The sequence below is a fragment of the Simochromis diagramma genome, unplaced genomic scaffold (genome assembly GCF_900408965.1).
Source record: "Simochromis diagramma unplaced genomic scaffold, fSimDia1.1 OVJJ01000802.1, whole genome shotgun sequence".
Classification (NCBI taxonomy): Eukaryota; Metazoa; Chordata; class Actinopteri; order Cichliformes; family Cichlidae; genus Simochromis; species Simochromis diagramma.
The window spans coordinates 15,745,269-15,765,203 of NW_024387492.1; the positions used below are offsets into that span (position 1 = coordinate 15,745,269).

At 40.0% G+C, this 19,935-nt stretch overlaps 2 protein-coding genes across 8 annotated transcripts in view; one reads left to right on the forward strand and one right to left on the reverse strand.

The window, feature by feature from the left end:
• fntb (farnesyltransferase, CAAX box, beta) overlaps window positions 1-4,547 on the forward strand; it is a 29,491-nt gene extending 24,944 nt beyond the window's left edge. Inside the window, exon 12 of the mRNA XM_040016941.1 lies at window positions 855-4,547. Within this exon, the coding sequence (XP_039872875.1) occupies window positions 855-1,022 (168 nt within the window). The 3' untranslated portion in view covers window positions 1,023-4,547. The remainder of the gene's footprint in view (window positions 1-854) is intronic.
• Window positions 3,934-19,000, reverse strand: max (myc associated factor X). Of its 7 annotated transcripts, none has more exons than XM_040016947.1 (5): window positions 18,810-19,000; window positions 18,490-18,516; window positions 10,893-11,018; window positions 7,163-7,286; window positions 3,934-5,358 (listed from the first exon to the last, which is right to left on the reverse strand). In XM_040016947.1, the coding sequence occupies exons 1-5, from the start codon at window positions 18,843-18,845 to the stop codon at window positions 5,171-5,173; spliced, it is 501 nt and encodes a 166-aa protein (XP_039872881.1). In that variant the 5' UTR covers window positions 18,846-19,000; the 3' UTR covers window positions 3,934-5,170. The 7 variants fall into 7 exon arrangements, with proteins under 7 accessions (XP_039872881.1, XP_039872880.1, XP_039872884.1 ...); XM_040016946.1 differs by having other exon boundaries at window positions 7,163-7,301; window positions 18,810-18,999; XM_040016950.1 differs by having other exon boundaries at window positions 10,911-11,018; window positions 18,810-18,998.
• Between the last annotated feature and the right edge of the window lie 935 nt (window positions 19,001-19,935).

Below are 19,935 nucleotides of genomic sequence, written 5' to 3' on the forward strand. Positions count from 1 at the left end.
GCAGTTTTTGGTTTATAATCCCATTATTTTCAAGAGAAGTTGCACATTTTTCTGCAGCCAGTATCTCTAAAACTGGGAAACTTAGCTTAAATAGCTAAAGCAAGAATATTTAAGTTTAACAGTTTAACTGTCTCTTTAATGGTAACTGCTGCTTCCTTTTTTTCTTGCTTTTTGCACCCTTTCATTTCATCACCATGCAGTAAATAATTAAAGTACTGGTTTTCTTTTATCAGCCATGGTTTAATCTGCACGCACCTGCAAGAAGAGTCAAAAACGCTTCAACGCTGTTCCCGTGCTGACTATTGAGTGCAGTGCAGTCAGGTTTAATATGAGCGAGCTATAAAATGAGAAGCTCCGAAAGATGCTCTACAATAAGTGGGGTTTATAAAAAAGAAAAAAAAATTGAAGCTACTGAAATGACACGTGTGGTTGCACGTAAAGGCCGCGGCAGTTGGTTTTGGTTTTGTTTTCCTGTTTGCTGTTGCATTACTGGCACTGACAGCTGTTTACAGTAAGTCTTCCCCCTGCACATGAATATGCATATCGGCTCGTAGGTTAAAATAGCAGCCAGGTTCAACCTGTATCCCTAAAGTGCCCGAGCTATGGTGTTTTCAGCTCAGAGTGTAGTGGGTTTCTTTGTGGTGTGCAATTCTCAGATAAATCAATAAAACAGTCTCGGTGGATGGTGGCAGCTTCCTGTGATGAAAATGTTAAAACGGCATCATAATAGTGAAACTGCAGTTCCACCCACATCAGTGCTGCAGCTAATGGGATATAATAAGAAAAAAAATACATACTGCGACAAACGAAATATCTCGCAAATCTTTTTTTTTCTTCTTCTTCTGACCAATTAGGCACCAACTCATCCAGTTTACAACATCTGTCCAGAGAAGGTGGCTCAGGCCCTGCAGCACTTTCTCCGGATGCCGGTTCCCGAGGTCAGCAGGCAGCCGGGAGGCTCCGGTGAAGACAGACCGTCAGATGCTGCTGCTGCCTCCTCATCAGCTGACCTTCAGTCCTAGTTGGTCCTCAGCAGTAACGTCACTGTGCGTTTTTAAAAAAACAAAATAACAAAAATCAGCCAACTCTGGGGATCGCCCCTGAGCCGGGAAGCTGTTGTCAGGTTTTTTGTGGACAAGCGGGATAGTTGACCCTCGCTGCAGACCAGTGCTGAATTTTGCCCCAAATAAAGGTCAACGGTTTTGCAAGGGCAGCCTCACATTCAGTTGAATATGTTTTATTTTTCTTTCTTTTCTTTTTCTTTTTTTTTGCTTGCATTGTCTGTTTTCATTCTCTGAAATAAAGGTGGAACTTTATAAGGTTTCAGTAGGTTAATAAAACTTGTTAGAGCTTTTCTCATGATGGTGTTAGGGTGCTGAGGGTCGGTCAGGTGTTTTTTCTGGGTTTGTATGTTATACACATATTATATTCACTGGCCAGTTCATTAGGTACACCAGTTCCACTGCTTTTGTAAAGCAACCAACAATAGGGCAGCAACTTGGTGTATTTACACACACAGGCATGGTCAAAACAACCTCCTGAAATTCAAACTGTGCTTTTTTTTTTTTTTTTTTATGCCACATACTATTCTGTCTATCCCTTTGTGACCACACTTGTATGGTGTATCTACTGTGTCACACAGCCGAAATCATCCCGAACTGGTTTCGTGAATGTAACGAGTTCACTGTACTCAAATGGCATCCGCAGAGCTCAATCCAGCAGAGCACCTTTGGGATGTGTTTGAACAAGCGATTTGCATCGTAGATGTGCGCCCAACCAATGTGCAGCACCTGTTTGATGCTATCATGTCAACATGGGCAAGAGTCACATGTCAGATGTTTCCAGCAACTTGTTAGAGGAGGATCTAACTTGGTACTAGTGTACTTAACAAAGTGGCTGGCGAGTGTATAATCACACTCGGTGTAATTTCCCTTTAACTTGAAGCTCAGCAAAACAGGATGCAGTAGATCCTCACCAGGTGTTTGTGTTGCCAAATTAAAAGGTAGCAAACTGTGTCGAGTCCATGATTACCTATGATTACAGGACAAATGGGGACAAAGTACTAAGACAGCTACTTAACTCTTTCCCCCATAAAGATCACATTTTATGACCTCCTTTGTACCCTTAATGATGACTTGACACCTCAGTGTGTAACAATAAAGATGCAGTTTGATGACCATTAGGATATTTTCCAGGTTTTCAGATGACAGCTAGATGATGCAGACCCAGTCATTTTGTCCTATAAGCAGGCCTGAAGTATGAAAGACGCTCAGTTCAGGGAAGAGCATCAAGGGTTACTGCTAGTAGGCTTTCAAAAGGGTAAAGCGTTATTGTAGATCTTAAAAGGTTTACGTTTGAGGTCATTTTAGACTTTACAAAAGACAGAATAAATCTATACAAAATCAGATTTAGTTTTTCTCATCTCAGTAGTCGCACCCTCCTATTTTAGAAACTGGAGTTTTTGGACATTTGCCAAATGATTTATTGCATCAGCTTTATGAAGGCAGCGTGTCTAGGCTCACTCCATGCAAACATGTTATTTACAGTAATGGGAATGGCAGTTACAGGTGGATACTGGGGAAGGGAGACTCGGCGCTTGAATAGGTCATCAAATTGGTACATGTGTGCAACTCAGGGCAAAGAACATGACATATTAAAGCAATTAAAATATTTCAGATGCTTGTAGACTTTTCTAAAATCCAGGGAGTGGTTAAACCAGAGAGCAGGAAACACACACAAAAGTATCCTCTAAATAAGAAGGGAATGACCGTGAACAGACAGAGTAGGCTGGGGTTGGCCGTTGCTCAGCCACCTGGTTAAAAAACTACTCTCGTGTAAAAATGGGAAATTATAACGCATCAGGTAGACAAACAAAACCAGAAAAACCTGACTTCACTACACCTGCACAATAAATCAGTTAAATTCAGTTTCAGTCTTTAATGTTCCCACGTACAGCTTCGTTAAGCCGCCGCCACACATTTTTTCGATCACGCCATGTGGCTGCATTGTTCAGTTCAATTGCACATTTTCAGACTTCTAGAAACTGTTAACGGCGAAATGCATTTTAAAATTTGAAAAACAAAACATGGAAACCATAAGGATGATGACACAGGTCATTAATGACCAAATAAGATTTCATCTATGATGGGTATTTCCATTTCCAGTTTGGTCTTAAATTTGATTTAGAGGCATAGCTTTGGGCCAACAAGTGAATCCCAAAGAGCTGGAAATGTGCCGTATATGTGTGCAGTGAGTCCTTAAAAAAATTGAGGAAATTCCACAGGTGGAGGAGGAAAGAAGTTCCAAGGCTCTTTCTTTTCAGTTGAAAATTTCAAATGTTTTTATTCTTATGGCACTGTCATGTTTAACTTAAAAAACAAAAACCTTCCAACATATTTTGGCACACAAGCCTTCATCAGGGGAGTCAGTAGATCAATTCTGGGTCCCCGTGTATGAATTATTGTAGATTTCTTTAACATTTTGTGCAAATTTTTTTGAAAAGAAAAGCCTTTGAGTTTTTCGATGTTTAGTGCCTCAAATAGCAGCTAAACAGTTGAAATTTAGCATTTCAGTTGATCAATCTACTGTTTGATAAGGTCTCGTCATAAATGGTCTCATTGGAAAGGCAGCTGTCAAGAAGCCATTCTTAAAAAAAAGAAAAAAGAAATTGAGCAGAGTCCAATATTTTAGCACTTTCACACGCCGAAGGAAATGCTGATCAGTGACCACAGACAGACAGCTAAAGGATAAAATAGTTTATTTTATAGTCTCATAGTAAAGGTAGGCCTCAACTTGCAAGACAATTGTTGGCAGTATGTACAACATACTTGTAATTTCCATGGAATGGAACTGGACAAAGACCTACTACACTAATAATATCCTTCTAAATAGAAATTAAATGGAAACAATATACATACACACACATTTCCTAGACACGAAAATGCTTCCTTTTTTTTTTTTTTCCTTGGAGGGGGGGGGGATTCAGCAACATTGATTTTTACTGTGTAAAGCACAACACACTGACATGGACTTCTTTTGCTTCCCTGTACTGCAGGAGACGGGGGCTACTTTTTCAGATTCAAAACCTAGTTCATAACCTTGAAGAAAACTACATGTGACAAAATCAGCATCATCTCATGACTCGTGTGATCACTAAAGAAATGCATAACATACTGTTTGAACTTGAAAACATCCAATTAATGCTTTTTTGAAATATATAAAATGAGATGCCTAATGTATTCAGCCACCTAAAGTCATCCACTACTTCAAGCTAAAGGACAAAATACGATATAAGTTCAGGAATATTCTCCTTCAAAACATCAATTTCAACAGAACAGGTTTCTCTCTCTCTTTTCTTTTTTTAATCATCTTGTGTTGACAAGTGTGTGCTGCAGGAAACGTCTGCAATCCAGTGGGGCTGAGGTGGGTTATCACTTTTAACATTTGCTCCGAGCATCTTCACATTCTTTACTGGAAAAAAAAAAAAGAAAGCTACAAATGTTTTATTCATTTTTAAAAAGGTAAATCTTTCCAGAACATTTTTTTTTATCTAGGTGTGTGTGTAAATTCTAAACAACAAAAACAAAAAAAATACATAACATAGCAGTGCTTGAAAGAGTACACCTGGCTCATCCTTCCTCCCAAAGGAAAAAAAAGATAACTTGGGGGAGGAGGAAGAGCTTTACTGAGGGTACACACACACACAAAAGAGCATCGAGTCCTTACATAGCCAAGCTGCCTCTTTTTAGGATTTGGATTGATGTTGCTAAAGAAGGGGAGGATACCAATGATGGAGAACAAAAATCAACAGAGAAAGAGGGGTGGAGGAGGAGGGGAACCTGAAGCTCTCTAGGTGGATTGAAGCAGTTGTCTTTCACCCTGCTTACAACCTCTCTCCCGTGGGTGGAGACTGGCTGGAGAGAGACGATTGTGGCGGCTGTTGTGAGGAGATTTGATGGCGACGAGTCTCCAGTGCGAGCCCACCCAGAGACGGAGGAGAGAGGATGACGAGGGAGGCCGAGGTGGTCGTTGGCATGAAGGTAGGAGAGGTCGGTGAGCCTCGAGAGCTTTGAAGGCCGTCTCCCCTCTCGCCCTCCGCTGTGCTCTGCTGCCTCGACCGCACCTATTTTTTTTCCTTTTTTAATTTTTTCATTTTAAGACGCTCGGCTCTCTAGCTGGCCTCCACGCGCACCTTCTTCCTGGTGGGTGGCTCTTCTGCCTCCGACTCCGAGCTGGAGTCGGAGCCGCCGTCGAAAGCCGACACGGCGCTGCCTTTGGGGTTGGTGTACAGGCTGCTGTCAGACGAGGAATAGTTGGCCTGGAGCTGAGCTGAGCCCTTCACTTTCTCCAGAGCGCGGACTGCGTGGACACAAAGGAACAGAGAACTCAAATTTACTGAAGAAACGATTGGTCTGAGGAAACACTGCTGATCATAATTCTCTGCTTTTATAAGCTGGACAGAAACCTGATTAGGATGCATTCAAAGCACTAACAGATTACTTTCAGCGCGAGATCTTGAAGTAATTAAACAGATTTCAAACAGTCAAACTTAAGAGTGAATCTGAATCCTGGGGTCAGAATCGCCCCAGCAAAGATACCAATCTGGATGGCATTAGAAATTGTGAAGGAGGGCATTTACTTCGGACTCTTACCTGCAGTTTCATGAGTTTAACAACTTCTCTTATTGGCAAATAGCTCTCCCGTGGCTATTCATACTACACCAAAGTAAAAAAGTAGTAAATCAACTATTAAATGACAAAAAAGTTACAGCACAAAATTCTGTAGTTAAACTTCTTTAGACCGACAGAAAGGGCAGCTTCTTTGGGCCGGCCCACTCAACATTAAATTGGGTTGTTTGTGGCCCACGATGTCACATGAGCTCAATCAAACTGCTTCAAAGCCTGAAACTGGACTGTTTATTGAGCCTTCTAACAAACAAACAAAAAAAACCCTTAATTTTACATATATTATCTTATTTCTATCAGTTTTGCTACAGCTGGCATTTTTGTGCAATCTAATGCTTAAAAGGGGGGAAGGGAAAAAATCAGAGTGATGACGCAGAGGTCTCACAAAATTTTAGCCTCCTGAGACCTTGCATCCTTATGTGGGAACACTGCACTCAGGATTTTCTGTATCTTACACTTAACTCTGCTCAATGAAGCGTATTATACTTTGTTAAAAGATGGTGACTTATTGTATTATAGTGTAAAATAAAGCAAATGCAACCATTTTCGGCTCAGTTATCAGGAGGGTTTAAGACTTTAAGAAACAAACGTGATTCATATACATATGGACAACATCCTCATTTTGCACAAGAGTGTATTATTGCACCATGTCTAAGCTACACCTTTCATTGAGTTTTGGAGGATTTTAGGTACATCAGAGAGCAGAACATGATGGTCCAAATTTGCTCAAGGTCTAAACAATGACAATATTTAGACCTTTGTCTCTCCAAAGTCTCTGAGAAAGCTTCCTGTGCTCAACAGTTAAAACCATTTTTGTGTCTTGGATTCTCCAGTAATGCTTGGTACGAAATGCACATTTGTGGGTCCTTTTGCTTTTTATGTCGAAAATCAATCTTGTTTCCATCATTCTGAGCTTTGCCAGGTTTGTCTAATCCTTCACTCTGGTTTTAGTAACCACCATCTTCGTTTACATGACTGTTATGAGCTTACTGAAGAAAGCCGATTGTAACCTGGTTACTGAGGAGCGTGGAAATATTAGCCTTAGAGCAACCTCGGCCCTGGACGTAAAAATAGACAAGCACATCTCATACATAAACTTTAGAAACATGAGGGAGAGACGTTAGAGGGGCCATTCTCTTTTAGGTGATTACATGGAGGTAACAAGGAGGCATGTTATTAAACGCTCAAACATAATGATAAAATGTTGTATTTCCCCCATGTAGTTGCAGATGATCCTATAGTAAATTTAGAACAGAAAAGGGGGCAGACTTGTTCTTTTTCTTTAAAAAAAAAAATCTGTTTATGCGTAAAGAGCAGTGTGTTCTAAAACTATTCACACACACACTCCTTTATCGCCAAAACATTCAAACAAACATTTATTGTTCGGCCGTCCACGCTTGCACATATCAGGTGGAAAACCTCACAGCCGACCCAAACCAGCATTAATCAGCCCGCCTCTCCCCGATAAGAAGTGTTACCTTGTTGCTCAAGCAGTGCGTTCTGCCTCTTCAGGTCGTCAATGTCCTGCTGGTGTGTGTGGTTTTTCCGCCTCATGTACTGAATGTACTCTGTGGCTTTGTCTAGGATTTGAGCTCGAGACGCCTGTTTGGTAGACTGCTGTTAGTGACACATGCAAAAATTGAAGCAATGACGCAAGTATACAGAGTCTTTATCACATTTCTAACACAGTAACTCTAACCCCTGCCATGATGCTACGCAGACTGGCCCCAGAGAGCAGCACACTGCAGACTCAAACCACTGCAGGACACTACAGGGTATCTGAGACAGCAGTGCATTTCTCTACCTAGCTTGCCTTCTTTTAACCCCCTGAAATCTGCTAGCACTTCAGTCTGACATGCATAAGCTTTGTCATACCCCTGACAAGTTACGGTCAGAGGCCTCTCCTCGATTACAGCAGACAACAAACACTGCAGCAGCAACCAGCTCAGATTACAGCTTTGCCATCAAGCCTACCTGGTGTCTGTCAGCTACTTGACCTGTACAAATTATGGCTGGGTATCACTGATTTAAAAAAAATCATTTAAAGGCTCCAACTTACCTTCTGTTTAAGAAAAACAAGTCTAATTTAAATTAAAGTGACAGTGACAGCAAGAGGTGTCCACCATAGAGAATGCGATACAATCCCCCAAAGTTGCCTGCAGGTTTTTCTTGTGCAAACACTCGCTAACCAGTAGCTCAGGACAACTGGAGAAAGTGCAACACTCACTGGAAATGAGAACGCTTCCCTTAAAAGTAAAAGCTGTGCTGCAGAACTGAAGCAAACATGATTTTCATTGAATGCCAATGATCTGTTTCCTGCTTGTGTCACAACAGCTCGGAGAGTAGCTGGACCATATTTGTAGACAACTCCATCACTTCCTTTCAAACAACCGCAGCAATATGCTAGCGATCAAAGCAATCACAAGGCCAAATGGTCAGGGAACAACCTAGCAACAGGTGAGTCACTGGCCGGTCTGTAGGCCTGCGTGCCTGTGTCTTTAGCAATTATTTTCCTAGCAACTGCAATCAAACCTCCGGCAACCAGTTGGGGATTATGTATCCTTCACAACAGGCAGTTACCAGGTGGTCACTGACCACTCTAAGCCCAAGGCCTTATTCAGTTGATCTTTTATTGCCACACATCCAAAATTGGCAATAAGTTAATTTCACATGGCTAGCAATGGCACGTTTACAAAACTTCAATTAAGGTCATGCGTTGCAAAGAACACGCCACTGGAAATAAATTTAAGTATATTTGGGATTTAAGCTTCATTTAACCGTCTATACTGAGGCCACTATGTAGTTTATTCGAGTTGGCGTATCTGCACTGCAATTTTGCCACTCGAATAGCACTTGTGAGTGGAACTTCTCTCTTCAAGTTGAGCTGCTCTCTTCCCGTCAGTTTGGCAGATAGAGGCACAAGAAGTGCTCGTCAGAAATGCACAGATGGAAACGGCACCAATCGCAGTCATTGCGCAATGCAATGAAATGCAGTTACCTTTGTAGGGCGATGCATGTCTGGTCACGAGGTTTCATAGGATTTTGCAGTTACAACGTACCCACAGCATAAATTTAATGCAAACATTTAAACTCTACATTACTCTCATTGATAAAGGTAAGCCAAGTAGTATGGATGGATAAATATATGTGGACATTTTCCTCTGCCTCAGAAGGTTAACACTGCTAACTGGACCTTCACCCCATCCACAGATGTGTTGCTGCCAGAGGAGGCAAAAAATGTCCATCAGATATATCCTACAGATGATATGGATGTCTCCAACTACTAATTTCATAACCGCTTTAATGCCTTTGCAGGTGAAACACTGCGTTAAAGGGGATACGAGTTGATTTCAGCTCCTTACCCTGCAACAAAACACATTTGGGCAGAAACACAACCCAAATATCTCCAAGTCTGATGGCAGTAAAGCTGCTCTTGGTTAGCGCTTTAGCAGCTCTACTGCTCACCCCAAGAAACTCAGAAGGCTTTAAACCTTACTTCACCTCAAAGGCAGAAGCGGACTGACATTTAAGGAACAGACGTGTTTCTTCTTTCCCAAAAAGCAGTTAATCAATGGAAAATTATTATTTAGACTGAGGATCAAGACTAACAGTCAGGAAACAATAAGTGTGGCACCACCAGCCTTCCTTCCTTCTAGATTATAGGCTCAACATGCTTGCACTGAATGCACTTTCCAACGCTCAACTATTTAACACGTCCACATATTCTAAAGCAGCCAACATACTAGTGTTCATTATCTTGATCAAAACACTGCTTGAAAGAATTTTCCAAGATGCAATCTATCACATTTTTTACTCTGCTTGTTTACGACATACATTACGGCCATTAGTGCAGGGGAAGGGGAGCTGTTGGGTAAGAAAAAAACCAAACACTACTCAAGCCAAAATACCAACAAAAAACAGAAAAAAGATCAGAATTACAGTCAAAACACTGCAATCTTCTGTTTAACACTAGAAGGCCAGAACCACTAGGAAGGTGAAAAAGATGCTTAATCATTAAAAGGGTTTGTTTATTTTGTAATTCGTTCCATATTTAAAGAGTTAAGCCTTCTGGTTAATCTGCCTGTTTATGATCAGTGATATGCCATAAACAGCGGTCCCCAACCTTTTTTGCGCCACGGACCGGTTTATGCCCGACAATATTTTCACGGACCGGCCTTTAAGGTGTCGCGGATAAATACAACAAAATAAAACTAGTACCGGTACCGAAAAAAAAGAAGATTTATTCATAACACATGTGAAAAGACCCAGGAAAACCGAGTTAACGATAAAAACAATAACAAAATAACGCTGAAAACCGATAAAAACCTTGAAAATCATACATTTCACACCTGAGCCTCAACTCTCGCGGCCCAGTACCAAACGACACACGGACCGGTACCGGTCCGAGGCCCGGGGGTTGGGGACCGCTGCCATAAACAGCCTCATAACCATTTATGCTAGTGATCGAGCCACACTCATCTCAAAGAAGGTTCACAACTCCCAATCCGTAACTGAACAGGGGAAGTCCATATTCCTATTTTTTACGTTAATGCAAGTTTAAGGTCTAAAAATTGGCAAAATGTTTATTATTGGGAACTGTGACCAAAGACTGTGAACCTGCCCAAACCACAACAGACTGCCACTTGGTAATCTTTGAAACACAGACTCAGAACCACAAAAGTACACTGATTTGATACCCAGCCATAACTTGTTTTGTTGTTTTAATCGATAGCTAAACAGCCATATCCATGTGGTGATTCGGACTGAGATAAATATAGCCGAGCATCTTCTCAGGCCATTTTGCACTGTGTGTTTCCCGAACTGAAATAAAACCCTTGTGCAGCCAGTTGCTGAACCCACTCTAAAAATTCTCAACGTCAATGATGTCAAAACAGGAAGAGAGCAACAAAATGTCCTCATAATAACTTCCCAATGCTGCTCCAAGTACTTAGACTGCATCACTGCCTTCCTGTTGCCAGTCTGCACCCTTCTACCATTTACCCTCCACTAATCAGCTGCCCAATCAATGCCCTCCACATGAAGCAACAAGACATCTGCATCTCTGAACATCTACATGCTGTTTTCTAAACATCATAAACAGTAAAATTCACATTTTAGCATAGACATGACACAATAACAATTCATTCAAATTCAAATATTTTTCATACATGAGTGTGTAGTTGGCATTTGTGTGGTAGGCAGACTTACAGGCTGAGTGTTACCAACCTTTTCTCCCTGCAGGGAGGGTACCGAGTCCCGGAGGCTGTGAAAGCTGTCTTTGATGTGGTCCCTACGCTTGCGCTCCAGCGCATTGTGGTGTGCCCGTTTGTCTGCCTGCAATGACAAGAGTCACAGGGCCTTGAGCCAGGCAGCAGAGCAGCGTGGGTAGAGGGACAGCGGGTGTCCAGCCGTCCCAGTCAAACGTTCACAAGCCACTCTGCTGCCAAGTCGCACTCTGCAGTAAAACACTGCTTTGTGCTTTTAATTCAGTGCAGCCATCATTATTATTAACCAACCATTACAGAGGAGGAGGACTCATTTAAGATGTAGTTAATATTCCCAGTAAGGCATCAAAATGAGTTTGTCTTCAATCTATAATAAAACACTGAGAATGCTAGTCACACATTTTTAAGGCCATCTTTAAACTGCTCAACAGCCTCAACCTGTAAAAATTCATTTTACTATTAAAGATGTAAATCCTTTCCTTTTCACTAACTTCAAAATTTGTGAAACATAACCCTCCTTTCTTCTTTTTTAATATCAACACACTTATCTTGTCATTTTAAAGAAATTCATATTAAAACAGGGACTGCAGTTCACTGAAACTCATGCAAATATTATCGCTCTGTAATCCACAAGATAAAAGGTTTAACCTCACAGTCCTCAACGGATTTCAATATCAGCAGCCGATATGACAGATTCTACATAGAAGGCCAGATCTTAGTGTAGACCGTCATTACTCTGATATTTTACCCAAATTTAAATATGACCAAAGGTGAGAAAACTTTTCTTTTTAACTAAACATAAGGAAGATATAACATATTTAAACACAAAATGCTTAAATTTATTAGACCAATAGTCATAAAAACAATCAAGCTAATATTTTAGAAATAATCAAAAACTTGTTTAAATCTAAAAAAATTATATTGGTATTTATTAGACAAACTGCATTTGTGTTTTTTAATACCTGCATTTATGCCGGCACACTGTACTCATCTGAGATTAAGAACATCAGTCAACCATAGAAATCTAAATAAATAACTTTAAATTTTGCAAATTAAAGAGCATAAAGTGCATATTGGTGGATTAACAATCACCAATAGTGTTAATCTAGTGTGGCATAAACCTTACATTGGATAGTGGTCTAATAAATTTGCCAAGCACTGTAGATGCATTATTACATCTTAACATGCTAACAATGAAATGCTACTTCCAGCTCCCTCTTCATTCGCTGCAAAACTCTATTGTCTAAAATAGACCAAAATACGGAGAAATCTCTAAATTTGAACATGAAAACTAGTCACTGCAACCATGATGACAAATAATAGTGTCAGCTAACTCCCTGATGAGAAAATAAACAGTTCAGCCGTCATGAACAGAAGTTGTTTTGCTCTCCAACCTTTATGGGGTTCGGCTTTTCACCGTAAATTTGAGGTTAATTTTAGGCTGCTGTATGAACTAAAATACAACATTTTTCATGTCTTTTGTCAAATCAAATAACTAGCTTAACTATAACAACCCAACACTATTAACAAACACCAACTAAAAACAGGCACATAACTAGCTGCTAATTCAAAACCACACATCTGAACTGCAATTAAACTCGAGGCATAAAACAGTTGCCATTAGCACATGACCAGAGCACTGATCAGAATGTAGTTCGGCCTGTTTTTAGGCCAAACAATTACAGCCTCCAATCAAATCTGACTCCTGACTAATCCATGCTGTCACCAGGCTGAGCCCAACACCCAATAAGAGCCTCCAAAATCATCTGTACATCCACCATCACACAGCTTCAGCAAAGCACGAGATGTGACTAAAATATTAGCAATGAAAACAGAACAATATTTGTGGTCACGCCACAGTTTCAGGCAAAGAGAAGAGGAGACAGAAGTCAGGTGACCTTGTGTCATCTGACTCATTTTGTCCATGGATTACAACAAAAGCCAAAGTGGCCACGAGTGAGACGAAGAGCAGGTTAAGACAAGTCTTTTGCTGTGATCTCGGTGGGTGTAAAGCGTGACTCAAGTAATACTTTAAGCAAGTAAACATCCTGCTGAAGGTCTTAGCAAGAAGATAAATGCTGCAGAGCATGAACACATCCTAGACACCCTGAGTGTCACTGAAACTTTAATTAAAAAAAAAACCCCACATATATACCCTTAAAGCTACCCACAATGCATATCATGTGACTCAGTGGCAGCTGCTCCTACAGTGTGTTGCATAAAACAGACCAACCAGAAAGGAGAAAAAAACCACCAGGACCATGTGCCTCATTGTGCCAAGCACTCCCTCCATTAATCCTTGCATGAACAAACATGACTGCTATTGATGGCATGTGCAATTACCAGTCTGGTGGCTGTATCTATGAATGCTTCAGCGACGAGACAATAGATACAGAAAGTGCACGTGGTTGACTTTCTCGTTCAACGGCAATGAGGGGAAGACTATTATGTTCAGTATATTAACAGGAGTAAAGCCCAGAGTATGTTAGCATTCATTTATTATAGAATTCCTGCTTGTTAAAAGCAAGTGGTGACTTACAGACAAGCTATTTAAAACACTGGAACTGCTTTAAATACAGTTACCAATCAACGCTGGCCATTAGGTTTACTTTCCCTTTTGTAAATGTACAGTTTATTTGGCTAAACTCAGAGCTGGACGATAAAAACGACAAAAGAAATGCCCATGAATAAAGTTTTGCTCAATATAAATATGAGATATGGTCACCATAAAGCTGACAAACCTTATTCCAGCATGTTTTGACAGATAAGACAAAAGACCAATGATAATGAGAACACAGAGCCACGTCAGCATAGGCTGACATAGGAGGTGTAGCCAGTAGCACCACATATGCTAGTGTTTGGGCTACAGCAGTACACGTGAGTGTGACTGAGATAAAACAAAATAAAAAGTTTAACGACGACTCGCGGCACAAGACTCAAGCTACGAGGACTTTGCTGAATGGAAGCGTCCGATAACAAGACACGATGCCAGTAAGCACAGTCGATAATGTTGAATTAAAGGAACTGACCATTAACATTTCTCGTACTTTCAAAGCTGTACATGGACTGTAGAGCGACGGCTGGACAGCTGTGTCATTCTTCGCCACCACACTGGCTTTGTGGTCAAGTTGCACATCTGATCCATATGAGCGTCACTGCCCACTTGTTGAGACGGCACTTTGCTTCTTATTCGAAAAAGAAAGTGTACTTTATTGATCCCCGTGGGGAAATTCCTCTCTGCATTTAACCCATTCACTCAGTGAAGCAGTGGGCAGCCATTGGGCGCCCGGGGAGCAGTGTGTAGGGACGGTACCTTGCTCAGGGGTACCTCAGGGTAGCTGTTCAGGGGAATACAACCCGTTCCTCTGCTTCAGGGAACAGACGTTATAGACATAACTGTTCGCTTGTGCCTTGGAGCACAAGTGGCCCTAAACTATCTGAATGTTCTCCTTTGCCTGCATTTGAAAGGTTCTTGAATTTGTACAGACAGTCTGAATCTATATAAAAAAAAAAAACTTTTATTTTTTTTTAATATCAGATTAATATCTAGGTTATATTTATTTGGAACGGACCAAAGATTTCAGTTTTCCATTTGTGTTTGTGTTCTTGGTTGTATATCTTGGTATGAAAAAGAACCTCTAAGCTTGACCGAAATTGTGAGTCCATTTACAGCACGATTTATATTTCAGACTGATAAGAAAGAAATTATTGTTTTATGACTTTCTTTCCCATATCAGCCAGCCCTAGTTAAACCTCACAATAAACTCCAATCCAATAATTCCATAAAGCTGCTTTTGTTTCCTCATTTCTTTCCATTCGTTTAAAATTAGCAAAAATAAGCTTCACAGGCGGATTTTGACAGGCCTTTCACGCTTCTTCAAAGTCTTCGTTCACTATTAAGTGCTGATTTGAACAAAGTTCCACCACAGATATATATTTTAGTGCCTTTAAGTTACTCTTTGGCAATGTAAGTCGCACTCTCAAGAGGATGTTGAATATTTACAAAAGCAATCAGAATTTGAATTTATAATAAATGTTTTAAAAGCATATAAATGTTAAATGTTCATGCAAAGTTTCATTGCACCAGTTAAAGAGGAGACAGGGTACATAAAGACATTTAAAACCACTGCAGTTTAAAACAGTTTCAAGGTCTGCAGTAGTGACTTATAAGTATAAAATGTAAGTACTTTTTTTAAAGGAAAAGTGGTTCTGTTTTAGACAGTAAATATCACATTAGTAAAGATAAGGTTAGTCATTTCATGAAAAATTTGATTTATTTAATACCACCCACCTCATGATCTCAGAGGTAAATGATTTTTAGTGGTACACCAACTTCAGTCTGTTTAATTGAGGCAAGATTTTACCTTCAGCCTATGAATATTTTATATAATTTAATATTTTTACAAGCCCGAAAGCAAAAAAACAAAACAACCGTATCTGAGAAGGTCTAGAGGAAACGCAATTATTTAGATTTATATGAAATGACCCAGCTGTCTGCACTATACATGCTCTAACCTACATAATTATCATTTATATTGAACACTAATCTAATAACGATTAGCAGTTAATATGAAACTGCTTTTTTACATTACAAAATTTTATTAATCTGAGTACCAGTGAGGGTACTTTTTTACTAAATGTGTCTTTGGGAAAAGAAAAGAAAAAAAACATCTCAAATTCTGTTTGTTCTTGTTGTTTCTTTTGAAGGCAAAAAAAAAAAAAAAAAAGAGTGAAAATAAGCTGACAGAAAAGCTCGTTTTGGGAAAATTAAACAATATAATTGCCCCCAAATATCAAGATGTGACCCCACAGTACCGACAGAAAAATAAGGAATCATGCCTCTTTCTGAGAGCAGATTAAAGGACAGACACCACACCCTTTACATAAAATATCCACAAGATCTCCACGTATGTACTGTCACGTAACCTGACATACCTTTCAACAAGTCTGTTCGTTCAGAGAGCCAGGACTGCAGCAATGTTTTCTTTATTTCTGACTTGTGTAGGAAATTTTAATTCCAAGTGAATCCACTTTAAAGGTTACATTATGCACATAATTACATTTAACTAGGTCGCCAACACTAAACAGCTGCTATAAACACAGCAGTATCTGCATGGTCAAGCTACCTTGTTGAGCACATCAGGCTCCACAAAAAGCAGGTGTCCTATTACCTGCTTGCAACCATTATCACTTCACTGTAAAGCTGATACGTTCTGCTGGCGGCCTACGCCAGCTGAGCTTCTCCTCCGTTCTATTCATACCTGATCATGAGACATTACATAACACCACCAGGTGCCTAGCTGCTGCTTCCTGGCCATTCCTTGACCAACTCACCTTCCCCGCACGAAAGCCTACGCTGCTGTCAAAACTTTTTGCACTAGTAACCATGGAAACGCCACTAAAACAGATTCGCCAGCAAGTGAAGCAAAGTTGACGATTTAAAAAAATGTCCTCATTAGGACATATTTAAGATGTTACAATGACTGGTTTCACTGTTCATTAGTTTATACATTTCTGTTCTTGGAGCTACAAAACAAATCATATTTTGCCCCTCGTACATTTTCTAACCATTACACACTGCATACCATACATACATTAAGTGCTTAGCAGCCCCTTTGCTCCATGACTAGACAGCGTTCAGTCTCTTATCTCACCTTCCAAGACATATCTACAAACAACCGGCCCACTTTCCACATCACTATTCAAGTTTTGAGAGCTTTTCAATGTCTGCCACACCAAAACCATCATTACATTTTATTCCTATCTCTGTTTGCACAGCTAAAGTGGTGAATTTAGCTTTTTGGAAACAGAAATTGCAATCTGGGAAGTGCAATCCTGAGAAAATACAAGCCACAATCTAATTAAAAAATAAATAAATAAATAAATAAATAACCGAGAGCATCTGAACAAGCTGACAAAAGTATTCTTGGTGGTAAATTTACTTGTCTGTAGATAATTAAACCACGAAGAGACACCATTCTGTTCTATTACTGATGTTTGGCAAAACAAGAAGAGGGAAACTTGTTTTTATCCTGCATAAAGTAATGATATTTCTCCACACATCTGTGAGCACATCTGCCAATGTTGCAACATTTTTTTATACACTTGAGACCACTTTTTTTAAGCCATCTGACAAACATCCAAAATTATGACTAAGGTAACACTTCAATAATTGTGCAAAACACTGGTGATTTTTTTCTAAAAGCAACTTGCCAGGTTTTGCTCTAAAGCTAGCTTTTCTCTAACTGTCTGAAGCAGTAAGTCAGGGTTTTCCTGCAAATAAAATTAACTGCGTTAAATATATTTACTCTTTTTTTTAAAATGGGGTTTAATCTAGTTTAAATTCACCCCCCAGAAAAAGAAAATGCATAAACTTCTTGTAAGTAAGGCAACCATAAGCAGACCAATGGGACTTGCTTGCATAATCAACCCCGAAAGGCCCATTTTAAGCAAGAAGAAAAATACTCCTACTGTTCAGCAGAAAACGAAATATTTTCGGTATGCATGTATAAACTAGACAACACAAGCAGAACATTAAAGTCAGTATTGATCAAAAAATAAAGAGAGAACTGCCTCAGGTCTGTTGGGGGGAAGCAGCAAAAAGTCTATTTTCTAATCTTTATATCACTTCATGTTATAATGTTAACACTAATATTTCCTAAACAGCACTTCCGCATTTTAATTCTAGTTATTTGACAGGCGGGGAAACATGGTGTTTTTGTGTGCACCAACCAAATCGTGCAGGGTGTTTTTTTTCCCCCTAGCTTGTATGCATGCAGCTATACGTCATTCATTTAGGCTGCCAGCCTTTTCGCTGCCTGTAGAGAGAAGATGGCTCTAATCACCGTCTGCAATACAGGAAAACATCCCGCTGCACCCTTTCCTGACACCAAGCCCTGTCCGAGGAGATGCAGCAGCCTCTCTACCCGTTACGCCCCCCCTCTGCATCTGCATCATGGTTGCAGAACAAAATGTAAACGCGCTCTCTTTACTAAGATGACCTACATGTATGATATGCAAACCTGATTGTGAGCGGAATCCCCGCGGAGGGGAGCAAAAAAGCCTGGGGTGGAAGAGGGGGGGAGACGACTCAGGCCACTAACCTGCTGCTACGGAGCACAGAAGGCTTTGTGTTAACCGGAAAAAAAACAACAAACACGCGCACACACACAAAAAAAGCCTCTGTAGGGATAAAGCTTTGGTCTAAATATAGATTTCGTGTTACAGTCTCCCTATGGTCGGGTATACACAGGATGGGGGATACCCTGCAATACACTGAAGCCGAGGATTATCGCTTCACTTGCAGAGATGCATGAACAACTACACGCAAAGCAAAAAATACCGTCCACACACACATATATAAATAAATTTAAAACATACACGTGTTATCATTGAGATATCCGCACTATCACATTCTCTTTCATGACTAGCCCCCACCACCCAAATAGTGCAATCTGACTAATACACCATAATAAATAAATAAAAATTAAATAAGCAAAGTGGTGATGAATAAGTTAACTTAGCAATAATCAGAGACACATTTTTTTGTGTCGACAGTGGACAAATCCAGCATTACGCACCACAGAGTGATATCTCGGTGATTCTTCCTGCAAAGAAACAGAACAAAAAGTACAATTGTAGCCACAATTCTTCGTAAAGCTCCACAATCTCACTGTTTTCGCTGAAGAAAAGTAAGATAATTAATCAGGTCAACAATGAGCTGATGCAAGAAAGCCTACTGTTTCTTATCATTTAGCTGGAATCCCGATAAAATTACTCAGAAGATCAGAGCTAGCCAGCTTACTGCCAGCTAGCGCTTAGCCGACGAGCTAGTTGAGCTAAAAAAAATTTCCAGCTGGCGGAATAACATCCTTAAAAAGCAAAAAGCAGCCATACTCACGTCACTATCGACTTCGATGTCATCGTTATCACTCATTCTTCGATTAAATAGGCTAGTTTAAACGGACGGGTGGCTAAAAAAACAACATGAATCAGCTTAGCACCGAGCGGCGCTCCTATACACGGACAGCTAACAGCTCACGTTCTGTTTGGACGGAGCCGAGGTGGACTCTACGGGCTCCACGTGACTGCACTCCACACACGCAGCTGCCACACCGCTGTACACATGCGCAGAAGCAAGAGGGCTTTTGGGAAGTGTAGTCGATAGGATTGTTTTCTTAATTTCTCAGATGCAAATTAATATTTGTGGAGCATTTTACTACAGGTAGTATTTATAAAATATATAATTTCCCCTGGATGAGTCAAGAAAGCATTTAAAAAGAAAGTCTGAATACCGTTGTAAATGTAAGCAGTTGTTATTTCTAAACTACAATATCCAGGAGGGATTTCGCTTGTATACTACGTCACAGCGTCTTTATTTTTCTGATTTGCATTCTGGGAATTGTGGTTGGAGTCGTATTTGTATGTCAGAAGAGCTAAACGGGCCATGGCTGAGACACGTGGATTTCAAGAACATACTGAAGAAACATAAACTCTCACATGCTCAGGCCCAGCTACAGCAGCCTACAAATATACACCAATCAGGCGATTCATTCCTAGTATGCCTCTCCTTCTTTTCTGTTTTTCTTTTTATTTCTTTTCATCTTGTTTGTGTTTTATGTAATTCGTTTTCTTTTTAGGGATCAAGAGTATGAAATAAAGATTGACTGAGTCCTGTCCAAAAACTATAACTTGTGTTGTTTTCTTAGTTTTTTAAAAATGATAAAAACAATAAAATATCCTTGGGTTATTATTTGGGATACACAAAATAATGTTAATGACTCAATTGATAAACTAAAATTTAAGAAAAAAAACAAACAGACCTTTCTGTAATGCTAGTGGAATAAATGCAAATAGGAGCTGGTCTCTGCACAAATAATAGCAAGAGTAAGAGCAATAATCTGCTCTGGTGCTTCCTTTTTCACTAAATTGTGCTGTAGATAAGGAGCTTACACTGTGGATTATTCTGCACTGCAACAGTGAATCAGTATTTTTTTTTTTTTATGGCTGGGAGAAGCCTCCTCCAT

Coding starts and splice junctions, on each gene's coding strand:
- max (XM_040016946.1), bottom strand. CDS start 18,845: ATGAGTGATAACGATGACATCGAAGTCGATAGTGAC. Junction 7,302..10,892: donor AGGTTGGTAACACTCAGCCT/GTAAGTCTGCCT, acceptor TGTCACTAACAG/CAGTCTACCAAACAGGCGTC. Junction 5,359..7,162: donor CGCACTGCTTGAGCAACAAG/GTAACACTTCTT, acceptor GTGTCCACGCAG/TCCGCGCTCTGGAGAAAGTG.